The sequence below is a fragment of the Larimichthys crocea genome, chromosome XII, assembly GCF_000972845.2.
Source record: "Larimichthys crocea isolate SSNF chromosome XII, L_crocea_2.0, whole genome shotgun sequence".
NCBI lineage: Eukaryota > Metazoa > Chordata > Actinopteri > Sciaenidae > Larimichthys > Larimichthys crocea.
In genome coordinates, this window is record NC_040022.1 from 16,271,832 (window position 1) to 16,289,251 (window position 17,420).

General features: G+C 41.0%; 1 protein-coding gene across 11 annotated transcripts in view; it reads right to left on the bottom strand.

Moving 5' to 3' along the window:
- Positions 1 to 2,011: 2,011 nt before the first annotated feature.
- Positions 2,012 to 17,420, bottom strand: part of ptprsb (protein tyrosine phosphatase receptor type Sb) — a 66,743-nt gene continuing 51,334 nt past the window's right edge. For 5 of the 11 annotated variants that reach the window (XM_027285136.1, XM_027285139.1, XM_027285134.1 and 2 more), the window contains 19 exons: positions 17,067 to 17,161; positions 16,202 to 16,455; positions 15,879 to 15,966; positions 15,435 to 15,653; positions 14,517 to 14,674; positions 13,857 to 13,871; positions 13,512 to 13,624; positions 11,749 to 11,846; positions 11,350 to 11,473; positions 10,754 to 10,932; positions 10,455 to 10,574; positions 9,424 to 9,578; positions 8,624 to 8,909; positions 8,062 to 8,240; positions 7,557 to 7,683; positions 7,337 to 7,462; positions 6,483 to 6,637; positions 6,217 to 6,352; positions 2,012 to 4,768 (listed from right to left, as the gene is read on the bottom strand). In XM_027285136.1, coding sequence (XP_027140937.1) covers positions 4,700 to 4,768; positions 6,217 to 6,352; positions 6,483 to 6,637; positions 7,337 to 7,462; positions 7,557 to 7,683; positions 8,062 to 8,240; positions 8,624 to 8,909; positions 9,424 to 9,578; positions 10,455 to 10,574; positions 10,754 to 10,932; positions 11,350 to 11,473; positions 11,749 to 11,846; positions 13,512 to 13,624; positions 13,857 to 13,871; positions 14,517 to 14,674; positions 15,435 to 15,653; positions 15,879 to 15,966; positions 16,202 to 16,455; positions 17,067 to 17,161 — 2,696 coding nt within the window. In that variant the 3' untranslated portion in view covers positions 2,012 to 4,699. The remainder of the gene's footprint in view (positions 4,769 to 6,216; positions 6,353 to 6,482; positions 6,638 to 7,336; positions 7,463 to 7,556; positions 7,684 to 8,061; positions 8,241 to 8,623; positions 8,910 to 9,423; positions 9,579 to 10,454; positions 10,575 to 10,753; positions 10,933 to 11,349; positions 11,474 to 11,748; positions 11,847 to 13,511; positions 13,625 to 13,856; positions 13,872 to 14,516; positions 14,675 to 15,434; positions 15,654 to 15,878; positions 15,967 to 16,201; positions 16,456 to 17,066; positions 17,162 to 17,420) is intronic. The other 6 variants (XM_027285142.1, XM_027285145.1, XM_027285137.1 and 3 more) reach the window with 4 other exon arrangements.

The window sequence follows — 17,420 nt, forward strand, 5'->3', positions numbered from 1 at the left end:
ACTGGGTTTGGCTGGAGGTCAAAGGCTCACACTCCTATTATTATGTTGTCACGAACTATGAGTACTACAGCAACATGTTGAAATGAACTGGAATGGAGCCATCAATGGTAATACTGCTAATGTTATACATAGCGTTTCCTATGACTATGACAAAAGGCCCATAGAAAAATCTGCATTAGAAAGTTTGTTAATATCATAATTTTGGTGTTTGAGTTAAATAAAATAATAAATGACAGAAACAGAAGGTTACCCAATTTTCTTTTATGGGAGCGCACTGTTTGCTCAGTCACTCAGGTTGAGAAATTTGAAAAACCTGCACCGTCATGCCACAGGTAGATCATATGACTGCATGGTGTCATCGATGTTGGCTCTCTTCACTCTCCTTCTTCATCAGATTTCTGTGCAGCTCAGAGTGATGTGCTAACCTTTATCCACTCTGAATTAAAATGAAGGATTTAGTAACTGAGTTAGTTAGTTAGTTTAGTTAAAAAAATACCTCAGTTTTGGAGCTATGTGTTATGTTTTATCTATTTAGATCTGTACTTTACAAGAAAAACAAGTATGGTATATTTTCCACTTGCAACAATGGGAAACTACTCAGAAAAATGTACATGAGTCTTTGGGTTTTTCTCACTTTTCCCGTTTTTTTGCAGTTTCTGAACATTTCCCTCCACCTATGGCATTTCAAGAACTCATAATCACTTTCCATGATTCATGTGTGTGAGTCTGTAAAATACTTTAGGTTAGTGAGGAACCAGAAATAGACTAGAGCAGTATTTCTAAGGAACGACAAGAGATACATATTAGATATTAGATTATTGATTTTTGCACTGTTTGGATGAATTTAACTTTACATAATGCACATACTGTGTCTCCTGCCAGGATTTCCAGATAAGCATTATCTATTGTGTTCAGTGGGTGTTTGTTTAGAGCAACAGCAGTTCAGGGTACCACTGACTCGTGACTTGTCTTTGTGCGTGGTATGAATAGTCACCATGTGAGGCTAAAGGAAAACAGCTACCTGCTACCCAGAAAAACATGTGCTTCCTTATACAACTGAATAATCCTCTAATTACAGTTGAAGGTGTAAAGTTTCAGGGCATGTCCTAACACATCTCAAGAAGGAAATACAGGTTAGTGTCATGAAAACAAAAATAACCACATGTGAACTATCCTGTAAAGGACAGAACAATACATTCTTCACAACTTTCTTTTCTTCCTTTTCATTTCCTTGTTATTACTTGAAGCAGCAGGTGCCTTTCTAAGAAAATACTAATATGTGCAACAGCTTTTTTAACAGACAGATCAGAAACAAGGATTGCTGTATTTGAACTCTACACAGACAAAACACGTGTCTTGCATGTAGTACTGAAAAGCCAAACACGTGTAGAACTGTGCTGAGATCACATGTATCCAGTGTGAGTTTCGTTATCAATGAACAAATTACATCTCCTCCTGCATGGGTGTGTCCTACTGTACTGAAAATACACTACCAGTGATGCAAGTAACATTCCTCTTCATCTCCTAATCACAGGCGTAACATCCAAAAGTAACAAAACTCATCTACAAACACTCCTAAAACTCACAAATAATACATTTTATCTTTTGTTTGTTGTTAAGATATTATATATTTAATGTGATTAAACCCAGATTTGATGGATATGGTGTTTTATTCTTAGTGCACAGTATTTTAATCCTTAACCCTTTCCCATCTCTACCATTCATCCCACATGACGTGAATGTGGCATAATCCTGCCTCTGTATTAGTGTAAAGCTACAGATGAACTAAATGTGATTTGATTTTGTGGCTCCAAACCGGCTGAAAAACTGGAAAACAGAAGTTGAATCAAATGTCCAAACTCATTTACTCAGTGATATTGTGCAGTGTATTTAGTAAAAGCCGGGTTCAGTGACAGGAGTTCAGAGACTTACTTTGGTCCCATCTAGTGGACGAGGAGTGAACAACAAACAAACAACAACAACAAAAAAACCCCCACAGGAATCAAGCAGCTCATTGTGCTGTATATCCAATCATCCTGCTTTTAATACAAAGTCAAGATACAATATCTACATCCATGGTTTGAAAGGAAACGACAGGTACATAAGTGAGGGGGATGGCGTCATCAGAGCTGGCCCTCAACACATTTCATATTATGTTTCATGTGTGTGCCTTTTATATTTCTCTTGACACAATAATCATTAGAAATCCAAGGAATAACATATTTCATATATGTCACACACTGTCAAGACTTCTGGACCACACATAAATTTCATATCAGAATAATTTCAGATTTAAACAATAATCTTGGAGAGTGTGTGTATGTGTGTGTGTGTGTGTAGCTGGGCGATTCGTCACCCTTTCTCTGTCAAAAATACACTTGCTACCATGTGCTTTCCAGCAAACTAAATACCAACAGCTTGCCTGAGGCTTTCACCCACAAGTCTGCTCTATATATCTAATTTTTTCTGATGCCCTTAAACCCATCATGGTGGGGCGGATCATACCTCTGTTACTATGATCACACCACAGCTGTTACTTTGGAGGTCAAGTGAGTGAGGGCATCAAAAGGGCAATCACTGTAAACTTAAACTAGGTCTGCCTCTAATGTACATCTCTAGCTAACTAGTCGGACATCAGTAATCAGTATCAAATAGCACCCTACACAGAGGGTATACTTTATAATAATGAAGCAAATAAAAAAGCACCAAAACTGACTATTAAAAATAAAAAACAAACAGTGACAATATCATACTTTAACATTGGCTCGCCAAAGAAACAAGTAAACAACATCTTATTGGTTATAGTTGCTAGATATCCCAAATAAATAAATGAAAAACATACGTAAAAAATAACAAAATAGAATAATAAATATCTTAAAAAATCATGTGAAATAAATGACAAAGTGATCAATAACAATAAGGCTTCTTTTTTTTTTGCGACGATAAGAACTACATCACATCCAATCCCACGTTATATCTTGTGCTCAGACGTATGTAACTGTACTGTATAGGACTCCAATGATAGACTGTATGTACAAAATCGGTGAAATCGCCCCAGATGTCTGGTACACTGGAACATCGCTGTGCTCTTCAATCACCACATGGGACCAATTATGATTATATGTCAAATCAAGAAAAGATATATATCGATATCAAGGACTTGTGCGGTTGTACTGGAGAAGACAGAGGAGAGAGAGGACACGTCATTTGGTTAAGTCGGGATGTTCTGTACAGTGTGGTTTAGGAACAGAGAGCAGTTAAATGGAGGTGGGACAGTTGGGCGAGGGAAGAGGACTGGTAAATGTGAGCAATCCACCACTCACGCTCAATGTTTTGGGGATTTCTCTCCTTATCTTTCAGTAGCCTTAAATAGTAAAACATCCGAGTGGTTTAACTGCAAAGCAGTGCAATTCAAGTAGGTAAGCTTCAGAAGAGGAAGATGAGTAGGAAACAACTTTCATCCTCAGTTTAAGATACTGTATGACAATAAAAGTTTAGCATACAATGCGTGAACAATAAGCAGCATGTTAAAACACAAGAAATAAGTCAGCGTAAGGCAAAGACGTACAGTAAAAACACACAAAAATCATGTCTGCAGAAATGGGCTGCTTTAAAGTGAAGAAAGAAAGGCATCGAAGCTCAATTCTTTCATTAGCATTTCTTTCAATAAGCCACTGCTGAACTGACACAATGGGGCTGACATCAAGAGGAGCTGAGCTGGAAAATGAACAAGGGCTACAGCAAATAGCAAGCAAGCTTTGTTGAATGAAGAATGCACTGGACTACAAATCTCAGCCCAGTTGAGGATATGATGGGCTCTAATCACTGTTCTGAGGCCAGCTGTTAACTCAGTGAGGACAGGATTGGGGAGTGAGAACTGATCCTTGGCCAGCGTGTTAGAAGTGGTCTCTAGTCTGACTCTACGTTATGCTGTCTCTCCTCGTAGGCCACAGTTCACGTACACGCTGCATGGTTTCTCTTGGCACTGTGCGTCGGGTAAATGAGCATCCATATGCTTCTCCAAAAGTCCTCGGGTGGTGAGTGTGCACTGTAGGCTTCTGCGGAGGCATAACCTAGTCATCTGCTTTAAACTATGATCAGAACTATCTCTGGCAGCAGTGGACACTTTTGAAATAGACTCATGGACACATAGAAATGTTCACCTTTGCACTTTGTAACCCCTTAGTACACCAAACCAATAGATACAAAGTTGAGGATAAAAAGCCCATTTAGGGTGCAGCAAATATCCAGGCTTGTTGTTTTTGTTTTGTTTTTTTTTTGTCTGTTTTTTTTATTTTTTATACACATATAGTATCATAATTCCTGTTCAGAAGCCATTTGTATTTCACTGGTTCATATTGGAGATAGCTGACCACAACACACATGTATTATACGTCCTTCACACTGGAACACTGAGGTAAGTATATGGATTACACATGGACAGTCTCCACACCCACCAGCTTCTCAGGGAAACTCCTGATGAGTATGGCTGCTGTTAGACACAGATTTCTTGCTGCTGTTTTTGTTGTTTGTTGTTGTTTTTTTGTCCTTGTTGGCGTAGAATTCATCGTCGATGAGTCTCACTCCTGGAAAAAGGTTCAATGTTCACGTTTTTTCAAGCCGTCTTTCTCTTGTTTCATTTGTTGGTTTTGTTTGTGGACCTCGAAGCGGAAAGATGGATGGATGGTTGTCTCTTCACTTACGTTGCATAGTGGTCAAAGCTACCCAGGTACTCAAGGGCAGCCTGGTAGCAAAACTGGTACTCATCCTGGGAGAGAAACAGAAGACACAAATAGAAATAAATAAAAATGTATCATGGCTATGACAGGCATAGACTTATGGATACAGATTCACAACAATTGGATTTGAAATTTCTTATTATACTTTACTATATATTAAAAATACTTTAACTTAACTATGTTGGGATTAGGGGTGATATTGACAATAATTGTGATATATTGATATGAAATATTGATTTTGCCTTAATAATACACTATAATAAATACATAATACACAATATCCTGTACACAATCCAGTGCTTCTTAAATTATTTTTTTATTATCCATTCCTGCTTTGTGGCCCACACTGTAAATAGTAGGTGGTAGGTGGTAATGCACAACACTGGTTAGAGAGACAAAACATCCAATAAAAGTTAAAGATTATTTTAATTGATAGCATATTGTTTTTACATCGTTATTATTAATTCTTTTGGCCATGATAAACTTATAGTCAAAATCTGATATTTTGGGTTAGGGTTATTGTAATTGTGACTGGCAGTTATTTAAATCTTTATCTCCCAGTTTGATTATTTTGAATTGAATTAAGGATTAAATGTTCCATCGTGACTGGAGAAAATTAATTGTCACGTAGCTGAAAACAGAGAATGAAATGGAGATTTGTATTTGCAGACTTGAATCACTCTGACTCACACGTTTCTCACTCACTGATTTAAACTCAGTCGTGAAGTCAAATATGAGCAAATGAAGTACTTTTATTACAGATAACAGATTTTTGTTTTCTTCAAACTAAGTGCTACAATGGTTGTTTGTTTTCTTGCCTCTAAGGGTATATTAGAGATGAAATGGTGTATTTCTTAACTTTTCAATTGACTCATAATAATATGCATATTATGTTTTTAGCATCATCATTATTAAAAAGGTTGAAGAGGACCGTTTGTAGATATCTACACACGGTGCTGGCTATTATTATTATTTTTTTGGCCTTTTCATGCTTTATTTGATAGAGACAGCTGAAGAGTGACAGGAGTGTGGGGAGAGAGAGACGGGGAATGACATGTAGGAAGGAGCCACAGGTCGGATTCGAACGCTGGGCTTCCGCAACAAGGACTGAGCCTTCGCACATGGAGCGGCTGCTCTACCAACTGAGCTAACCGCCGCCCCGGTTTCAGTCTAAGGTAACAAAAAACGATTCAGGTGATTATACGCTCATGAAAAATAGTTATATTTAATTTATGCCTTAATCTTTAAATATGGCTCCCTAACTGTCACACATATCACATTTAAAGCAAATAAAATAGTTATAATAATATAATATGATCAGCCAAATATATATTTATATATATTAGAAATATATTATAATATATAGAATATATTGGCTTTAAGCAGTACCAGCAGAGTGCTGTATCATTGCACTCCTTGCTTTTGTCGCTGCCCTGCTTAATGAACCAGTGAGTCCCACATGCTGTTCAGTGTTTACCTCAGTCTGCACCATGGCTGGTCTCTGTGTGCGCAGCATTTTGACAGTCTGGAAGATGTCCACCGCCCCTTCGTAACGCATCCTCTCCAGGACAATACTCAGAGTGATGAAGACACCTGTCCGTCCCACGCCAGCACTACAGCAATAAATGATTAACCATAGTTTACATTGTGCCAGAGCTCAGTCAACAACATGCTACATCCTGATCAACCAGTTTCACTTATTATGCAATGAACGTACTTTCAAATATTAGCATTGCTGCTTACCTGCAGTGAACGCTGATTGGTCCATCCTGGCCAAACTGCTCCTTGGTTTTGTGCACTTGGCCGATAAAGTCGATGAAGCCCTCTCCAGATTTGGGCACACCTTGTTCTGGCCAATCAGTGAACTGGAACTGACGAACTGTCCGTGATTGGCCATCCTAAGGGAGTAAGGAAATCGTATTAAAAAAAAGGATGTTTATCACTGAAACGTGTAGTTATTGCTTATGCGTGGTGGTCATTTCAAAACAACTATTTAAAGAGCTCCTTCTTGCTGTATTGACCGAGGAGTGAGGCTCTGCCAGGCAATATCCCTTTTTCCATCTAATGATTACTGTTATCTGACCCTGGATCAGTGGCTGTGGTTAACTTCAAGCTGTAACGTCAGTGCATCGGCTATTGTCAGCCACTCAGTAGGCAATTACATCTTTTCTCTTCTGCTCAGCCTTTCTGACTCCCCTTTAATGGAGATCAATAGAGCATCTGTCAATGTGGCGTCAGTGCAGGACTGGCTTGACTGGAGTTATCTATAACCGGCCCATGTGTGTACGAATGGACACACACACAGACACACACATATGCTGTCAAGGTAATCTGGAGACAGCACGGTTGAATGAGTAATTTAGAGCTGCAGGTCGATAAATGCTAACCTGTTGTGTAACACACATTCACATGCAAAACACACACTAACCAACACACACTACAGGTCGATAGGACATGTTTTGCACCGCCGCCTTCTGACAGCACTGATGGATCAGGAATAGAGCAGAAAAGTCAAAGAGTGTATTGTTACACTGCTGTTTGAATACAATACACAACACGAGAACAAGCCTTTAAACACACAGACACCATGAACCCACCCTGGCATCCGTAACTTTGAACTCCCGGAGGATGTACTGAGGCATGTTGTACTCAGCCATTGGGTCCACCACGAAGTATTGGTACCTGGCTGAGCGCTCAGCAGGCCAATACTGGTGACACTTCTCCTGAGAGAGCAGAAGAGAAAAAAAGTGTTGAAGACAATGTGTACAATTTGCTGTTATTTGTAGCACACTGTGTGTACACTTTATTTGTCCCTACCCGTCCCATTTCCCTCAGTTTAGTGAGCATGACCACTATAGTGGAGTTGTGTTCCCACAGCATCCTCCAGAAGTCCTCCGTAGTCTCGGCCAGTGGACCCTGGGTGGCAATGTAGCCTCTCTGCTGCCTACAAACACACACACACACACATATACACATTATGAAGCCACCTCTTCCCTATATTTCTTCCTCTGTCAAGCATCAAACTGAAAAAAGGGTCAGGCTTCAGGCAAAGAAGAGGAACAGTCAAAACATGTGTGTACAACCACTCTGAATGCCTGAATAATCAGAAGCGCTTCAGCGCTCATCTCCTCCAACAGGAAATGAAGCGAGTGCCATGCAGCGAGACAAATAGCGGGAACATGTATACAGTAACGACAGATCTGACAGGAGGTGACAGGTGAGAGCACTGCAGTGAAAACCTATCCAGTCCGTTCACTCATCAAGCCATCATAAGAGGAAGACTGGGTCAGGTCATATTAGTGTTTTCAGGATGAAAGCATACCTGTATCCGTCTATGTAGCTGGCATTGATGTAGTCTGAACCTTCCAGTCCTCTGATTGGCTGGAGGCAGACGCGGGTGGTTTCATAGGGCATGATGTTGACCAGTCGGTTCTTGAATTTGTTGCAAGGCAGGTTGGCTGTGACAAACCGGGATGTGTGGGCTTTGGTATTAGCCAGTCGCTGGATGGAGAGAGAAAACGTGAATGTGTTGTTACAGTGTCCAACTTCAAAGGGTATTAATAAACTAAATATCTAAAAATTGATTTTCTATGTAATGGTGCAGGACAATTCTTGATAATTTGCCTGGTTCAATACCATACAAGGGTATTATATACCCAAGTGGTTTCCAACTGGGAAGGGATTGGCAAATAAATCTGAAGATTTATTATTCTGCTGAACAAAATATTGCTAATGTTTTTTCTATCTCCTGCAAGTAAGTACACTTGGCTTTGTTTCAAGTAACCACAAACCAAAAAACTTCTAGGAACCACTTGTGTACACTAGAGAGCATGCATATTTGCCAGCTATTTTAATATTAAAGGCTTGCCTGCCCACTCTCCTACCTTGAACTCCAGCTCCATGCCGGTGACGTGCTCCCCGCTCTCCACCTTGGACAGCTTCTGCATGTAGGAGTACAGACTCCTGGCGGCCACCTCAGTGTTCCCGCAGGCCACAGCCTCCAGCAGGGCCTCGTGGATGAAGCTGTATTGGTCCTCCGTCTGCACCATGTAATTCCTCTGTGAACGCATTAGGGTCACATGACCGTAGATGTCCACGGTGCGCTCGTGTCGAATGCGCTCCAGCATGGCGTCGATGACGATAAAACAGCCGGTGCGACCAACGCCAGCACTAACAGGTACAGGTAAAAGTGGGATGTGAGGATTTCATTTTTGATATTTAATTTCAAGGTGCAGTTCAACATTTTAGGAAATAGGCTTATTTCATTTCTTGCCCTGAGTTAGATGAGAATATTGATACCACTCTCGTATCTGTACGTCAAATATGAAGCTTAAGCCAGCAGCATAAATACTAGAAACAAAAGATAAATGCTCCTACAGCTCACTAATTAACACATTTGTTAAGGTTATGGTATGTGCATGACTATTTCTTGATTTCTTCTTCTACAGGCTCAGAGTCTTGTTGCCACGGTGAGGTTTCTTGGCAACCCAGGAAGTCAATGCACCCTGCCAAGAAGAGCCCCCAACTGTAAAACCACTTTGGCCTTATACTTTTTTTTGTGAAAATCAAAGAAGCAAATCATTTTGATATCGGCAACCTCTCTGTAGCTTCATATTTGCAAAAAAAACATAGACATAACTCTCACCATATTGTGTCAAACAATACTTGGCTGTGTGTACTGTACCTGCAGTGAGCGATGATAGGTCCGGCATCAGGAGGGTTGCAGGCTTTGACCCTGCGGAGGAAGTTGAGGAAGGGGGTGGGATACTCTGGCACGCCGTGATCTGGCCAGGCTGTAAACTGAAACTGACGCACTTCTCTCCGTTCACTGCTGCCACTCTGATATGACAAGACAGGAGATTATTTGATTATTTATTGTACATGTGCCTGTGTAAGCTTTACCCCCTTTTTCCATTATTGAATGTTAGAGCACGAAACCAATTAAGTGGTTAAAGGGAACTGACACATTTGACAATTTGTTTGAGTAGAGCGCCTACTGTGTTGAATTTCTCAGATCTTTCTACATTAACTCCATACAATTACTGCCAGTCATGCCACGCCATGACATCTACATAATGTGTAAGAAGAAAACCGATTCATGAAAATATAAAAAATGTGTATATTATCGGAATATTTTAAAATCTTTTTAGGAAAAGAAATAATATATATATATATATTCCCAGACTGTACACAAAGGACACTAAGAATACTAGTGTTGCTGAATATTTCATGGGCATTATTCTCTACTGTATGACAGATTTCCTAACTTGATGTTTTCACAACACATCAACAAAAATTTAGAGAAGCGGTGCTACATTTGGAAGCTACAGTTGGCCTAGTTTCTGTGTTTGTAAGTAGGCCATAGAGACACACTAGTCTGGCGGTCTTAGATTAGCCCTGTGCTATAAGAAAGTGCTCTGCTTCCAACAGTGATCAAATCTCAGAGCCTGACACAGGGAGGCTGGCCTGGTTTGAACACTCCGTGAAGCCCAGACTAATCTATTCTCCTCCATATGTCTACACACACTACTCATTCACCAACAGTGGGATTTCATAATAACTCCAATTGCTCCTGGTTCCTAACTGTAAATTCAAGAGACCAAAGCAGGTTTTTTGGTGGTTGTGACAGTTATTAATAGAGGAAAGGGCAGAGCGGTGAGTCAAGGGGGTGGACAAAGGAGGAGAGGGAGGAAGTAATTTAGTGAAATAATGTACCTTATGCAGGGAAAGGGTGCGAACACAGAAAGTGGCCAGCTCCATTGTGTCCAGGAGGGTGACCTGGATCATTCCATATGTCTCTGTGCCACGACTTGGCCAGTACTGGTCACACTTTATCTACACGGATAGAGCAAAGGCATCATCATCATTACTATAACTACTGGATTTCAGTCTGATCTAAAGCGCCTTCATCAAGCTTGTTTACCAAACAGCCCCTAGAATGTAATTGCATGACATGTAACAGTACATTAGATAATGAAAATTGTGGGTCACTGGGTGAAGAACTGGTTTCCTACCCGTGACTTCTCCTCCAGGCGGGTCATCATGACGACAGAGGCGGCCCGCTGCTCCCACACCATTCTCCAAAAGTCCCCAAAGGTCTCTGCCAGTGGGCCCTGGGTAGCAATGTAGGCATTCTGCTTCCTGTAGCCATCAATGTAGTTGGCGTTGATGTAGTCGCTGCCCAGGATACCTGCTGATGAGACACAAATGATTACTAAACTGCAATCTGCATAAGTGACATAATAAATGATCCTCCATGTATGACATCAAACAGCCTAACGAACTGTGGTGTTTCAACAGACGGCTGCTGGGTGACTAGCGGACAACGGCAAACAAACAAGACTCTGTCGGTGTAAATTCATGAGCTCCAGATCAAATCCATTCTCCCCCTTCTTGTTCTGGAGGAGTGCTGGCTGCACTTGAATGCACCCGCTCTGTTTGTCAGTCTCATGCCGCTGCACACAGCCAGTCTTGAGCACTGTTTGCAATTTCAGATTTCATCCATCACGCGGCTCTCCTTCTCCTTTGTGTTCAACCCCCCTGAACACAAACAGACTTTCCCATTACCCTAAACATCTTCTTCATCTTGCTGTTCCCAGCTAATCATTACCTTCAATAGGAACCAGGACGACCCTGGTGTGGTCGTACGCTATGACATTAGCGTAGCGATTTTTGGGCTTGTTGACCTCCAGGTTTGATTGCTCCCAGGTGAACTGCTGGCTAGGGTCGATGGACTGGGGAAAAAGCAGAAAATAAAAACACATTAACAGTGCACGGAGGCATATTTAGTAGTGCATTTGAGGATAATGGAAAGAGAGCGCTCTGTAATGCAGACAAGTTACAGCAATAAATTGCAGCACTGAATAAATCATGAACATGTAGTCTGCACACAGAGATACAAACGTTAAATAAGACCTGCTTTATGAAGCGATGGATTAACAGGCTTAACATCTCTAAACAATAAGAACATCATTTACTTACTCATATGGAATAATAATGTATTTCTCACCTCGTACTCCTGGGAGAGTCTCAGGTTGTCGTTGGCTTTCAGCAGCTCGATGTGCTCTGCCAGCTCGCTGATGGGGATGGGAGGGTGGCTCATCATTCCTGGGTGACAACATGGAAGGGGTCAGAGGTGACACAAGACTTATGGCTGAATGACCTAAATTACCACGGGTCAGCATCACTCATATGCAAAGATGCAGAGATAATTATACAATCACGAGTACATCACATATCATTAAGGAACACGCTGAGGCAGAAAATCAATTTTGATCCATGTGCGAGGACAAAGTGAGGCGAGTCTTGTTTGTTTGTAAATTGTTTTTCTTTGATAAATTGCTTTCTCTGTGATCAGAGAAGCAACGACTCAGAGAAAACAAACACAGACAGAACACTAATTAGGAGGGTTGCACACACGTGCATACACACACACACACACACACACAGCACACACAAAGAAAGCAACCTATGCTTCCTACAGTGCTTTTCTTTTCACAGCTGGAGCGATCCATTGTCCATTCAAAAGGCAAAAATAGCTACAACAATAAATCAAAGCTATGCATACAATAAACACAATCCATTTAACGCCATCGTCAGACTGCATTCTGCACGTTTCTTGAATTGTAACATACGTCAATGCGCCATGGAGAGCCTTCAAGTCATTCTGCTTCTACAGCTATGAAAAACAGGCTCATATCAACGCTTACAGTATTTTTCGTCTTCAGCCTGGCACTGCTGCGCCCACAGGTAATCACGACAAAACGTTCCTGTCACGCCCAAAATGACCTCAGATAGCATCGGCTGGTTTTTGTAGAAACGAATTTCATCTCTGCCGAGCATCTCAAAAGCACAAATCTCACGGGGGAGAAGAAGTGGGTGAGGTGGGAGCTTCAAGGTTGCAGCCACATGAGAGTGGGAAAAAAAAAAATGTTTTTATGATAGAAGAGAAGAGCTGAGGCACTTTATTCTGTGGGTTTACTTGCTGCTTCCCAGGAACACCTCCCAAAGACTTCAGACCTTCATCTATAGTTTTAATAAAATACGGCATTATTTGAGTTTATATATCCTGACGGGTAACAACATTCTCCCTAGTGACACATCTTCCACGAGGAGTCTGGGAGGCTTCTATAAACTGCAGCAATGAAAATATAGTGAGAACGGTGATTAAATTCCTCCAGGCCGTGTTTTTTGGGATGTTGTTAATTTAATAGGAGAAGTGAAAGCGAAGCGGCGTTGGCCTGGTGCTATGACCAAAGCAGCTGTGTTGTTAGATCTCTCTCAGTCGGGGGTGCGGAGCGTCAGAATCCATGTAGTTACTTCACAGTGGGGTTTCAGTTGGTTTATGCTGGCAAGGACAGAGTCGATTCCTTTACAAATGATCACATTAACCCACAACTGACTTCTGATGTATAAATTTGACCATTAAACCCAACGTTTGAGATAAGACAGACTTCTGTCTGTTCTGGTGTTCTGTCTGCAGCCTGGCATGTGCAATGTGGGCGAGTGGAGATGATCAGATTTTGTCACACCGTTATGACTCATGACTGTGACTAAGCATTGGCTGTGCTACCTGGGCAGCGGCCATTTTGTTTTAAAGCTGCCAGGTACATGATGGTTGTGATGCGGAGGAGTGCTTTCACAATCTTGTCTGTATAAGTTATAATTAGTCGCATGAATATTTCATTATCAAATGATGAGCAATCGAAGTATACTTTATTATGCAAATACAAAGTGTGTGTTTGGGTTTCTGTGTGTTTACATGCTTCGTACCGGGAGTCTGGAAGTTGATGCGTCTCATCTCCACAGGGTCAGTTGGGTGATGAGCCATCATTTCTGCGTTGCTCAACAGGCTCTTGGTTCCAGGCTCAGAGTCCTTGCGCTTGCTGTTCAAACACCAATGAGTTAAAAGAGCAATTAGCACATGCAAACAACCTGAGAGATAAAAACCGGACTCAGTGCTGACACGTCATTAGCATAGCTACTTGAATCGAGTAAATTGTGTATTAACAGATATGGTGTTTTACGGCTTTGTACACGTTCTCTGAACAACATCTGGTATCGTGTAATTGCTGTGGGTTAAAATGAACAAAGAGCTTGACATTGGTTTAATCTTACCTGTCAGGTTTGCTGCTTCCAGTGAAACAAGAGCAAGCACGGAATAATTAGAGGAAGAAAAGGAAGGAAACAGACAGATTGTTAGAGAGGGAAATCAATATTTTGCATTAGTATTCAAAAGCTTGATGGCTTGCAGCAGATATCTCAGGCCTACAACGAGGTCAGATTGTTTCATAGCTGTTTGAGAGAACAAACTCCTAAATTGGAACAAATTTGATAAATATCAGACTGAAAGTTGAGCATATGTGCGAGGACAGCTTAAGATTAAACAATTGTATATATAATAAAGGATGGAAGATATCAGTGGGAGCTGGTGGCAGAATCTAGCATACTAAAGAGAAACTTAATGTATCTATAAAGATTAAGGCTGGCAAGATTTACTGCTGCTTTTATTGTCAAAAAAATCTCAAATGACAAAAACTAAATGTCTCTGACATAAATGCTCACTAGTACACTCACATTTGAGCAACATTTGCTAAATAAAAATGTTCAGCCTTTTTAAAAACAATTCAAAACATATTGAGAGACAGACTTTCAAGGGATTCACTGACATTAAGAAAAACTACAGAATGACATACTTTAAAAGTCCTAATCAAAGCTGACCAACTACAACTACTTTGTGATGGTGTTTGTGTTATAGCGTTTATCTGTCCCACTCACTTTTTGTAAAGGAGGATAGCGATGACAATGCAGATGATGAAGACCACAGCCAGGACAGGTCCAACCACCCAGATCAGACCATCGCCTGCATCGAGGGGCTGGGGGTCTGAATCTGGTGCAATCACAGGGTCTGTGTAGGAGCTGGCCACATACATTTTCTGTATAGAAACATACATGCATATTCAGGAGACATGCAAAAGACACTACAAGTGTATTCTTTTTGTTTGTCTACAAGATATAACTGATTAAATCAGAGCAGCTTTAGCAGAATGACTACTTAATTTGAAAGAAGGGTGTGTTTTTTTCCCCCAGTAATTTGTTTCATCTCAGTAGACAAACATGACACTAAAAAGAAATTCATTACAAAAATTCACAATCTTAAGAAAAGCCAAGCTCTTAAATATACACGTGTGTATGAGATTATATTTGATCAGTTTTATTGTTTTAGATAAGATATAAAGAATGGACTCAAGCTTACTGACATCATGTGTTTTTATAATCACAATAAACTGAATAAAATGCCTTTTTATTAGTTCTTTTAAAGAGCATCCTCAGGGCTAAAAGTGTTCCCAATAAAAAACATCTAATAAAAAATAAAATCTATCCTAATTCAAGTTATATATTTAAGTCTATTCCAATTTGAATGCACATATACAAGCAGTGCACAGGGCAATATCTCTTCTACTGCCACAGTAGGTACACTCACTCTTTATTAGCAGTGGTGGTGGAAGTACGTGAAGGTTATTGCCTTTTGCTTACAACGCTTTGACTGACGTACATTTTATTGTTTTAGCAGCAAGGCCATATTGATTGCAATGTATGGTGACAGCCTGCAGGAGAGAGGCTCAGGCAGCGGGGAATGAGGGAGTGGTTATAAACACAGAACGATAAGAGATGTGACATGGTGGCTTTTTGTACCCCGGTTGTGGAGTTGAGCTCTGCCAGGATGAAGAAGACATACTCCTGCCCTGGGTCTAGAGCTCGGTTCTCAAACCCTCCATAGTCCAGCTGGTCCCCCAGGGTGAAGAAGGCTGGAAGGGTGGCAGGTGTGAAACGAGCTGTGATGTAAGCCCGGCGTAAGTCCACCTGCTTCTGCTGACGAGAATCCTTCTGCCTTTGACTGATATCTTTTAACAGCTGAGAGGTGTAGAGAGGAGAATAAAAAGGAACACAGAGAGGGAAGACTCAGACAAGAAAAACGACGTGTTCCAATATCTATGACTAATGTTTAAACACTGATACTGAATTATAAAGGGTAAGCGTTGCCAGGAGTTCTTAGCAATGGGAGTGCGTGTGTTTATAGGTCCTTTCCTTCTTCCAGGCACAGACATCAGTGGGTGCTGTCATTGTTGTGGTTCTCACCTCCTCTAGGTCCATTTCATCTGGGTTCTTGAGGTGTCTGACACTGCCGCGGGCTCTCCTCAGCGGAACCACAACAACATAAACATTTCTGTGGGAGAGGAAGAAGACATTCAACATAACACCAGTTGCACTGATAAAATAGCAAACATGTCTCAAGCTATTTTCACATTTCTTTGCCAGCTTGTTGCACTTAAGACTGTGTCTTCAACATCTTGTCAGTCAGGTAGTGTTATCTTCACAGCCCACACCTTCAGAGATTCTTATCAACTGACCTGAGTCGAACACTGTAACGACATCTAAAACATTCATCTTTTTAATCTTACTTGACAGGAGTCCGAGTTTCCAGAGATGGCAGGATTATGGTGACTGTGGTCTCAGTATCACGGGCGTGGTCAATTTCAGGGCGGCGGATGGTGACTGGTGGGGAGGTCTTAGCAGAGATGCGGTGGCGAAGGCCACCCATGTTGCCTTCCGGAGCAGTTATCTTAAAGTCGTAGCTGGTGTCTGGCTGAAGGTTTGGGATGACTACCTTTCTCGGACGAGCATCCACCTCCATCTTCTGTCGGTTATACTCCACCTGGAGGATGGGAAAGGTCAGTAGTAGTAGAATATATATACTCTATGCTGATGATATTCTATTGTACTTTCAAACAATAGGTATCCTATTGTACTTGAACATGTTAACCCCCCCTGCCCACTTTTGCCCACCCACAAATTTGTATCATTAGACACTGGAAATTAATTTGGAGATTAAGTTTTCAAATGTTTATTACAATGTTGGACACTGCCCCACTTTACACAATATTAGAAAGAAAAAAGTGCTCATTCACTTTCTTGTCGAGAGTTAGATGAGAAACCTGATTCCACTCTCATGTCTGCACTGTAAATATGAAGTTACCAACAGCAGCCGACTAACTTTGCTTAGCATAAAGTGACTGGTTCCTTTAAAAAGTAATAGTCTGCATACCAGCACTGCTAAAGCTAAAGTAACACATTGTGCACACTTTTTTTTGATGGATTAAACTAACAAGATACAATTTGTGAGGTGCAAAGTCTGTCTATGACCTTTCCTGCATGAACAAAACATAGACTTATTGTCTTCTGTGATATTTTAATCAAAAACACCCAATAAACACTGTAACATAATGTCGTATCATGGTATAAATGACCACCAGTTGAAGGACATACAGTAAAGCGGTAGGGGTTGCTGCTCTCTGGAAACTCCCAGGTCAAAAGAACACTGGTTTTAGTGGCCAAATTGACTGAAAAATTCCTCGGCACATCTGGGAAGCAAACAAACAAACAAAAAAAACAGTCAGTTGTTATGAAGAATTTTATTTTAATCAGCGGCTCCTCTGCTTTCCCACTGCAAACCCTGTAAAAACTGAGGACATGTCAGTCAGATCTGTTACCGGGGGAAGAATACATGATGGTTAGGAGGACCGGCAGGTGATGAGGAGAGTGGATGGCAAGAGAAATAAGTACAAATAACAGACAGAGCGGCTGCAGGAATGTGACATGCCACATTCTCAGAGTGTTTGC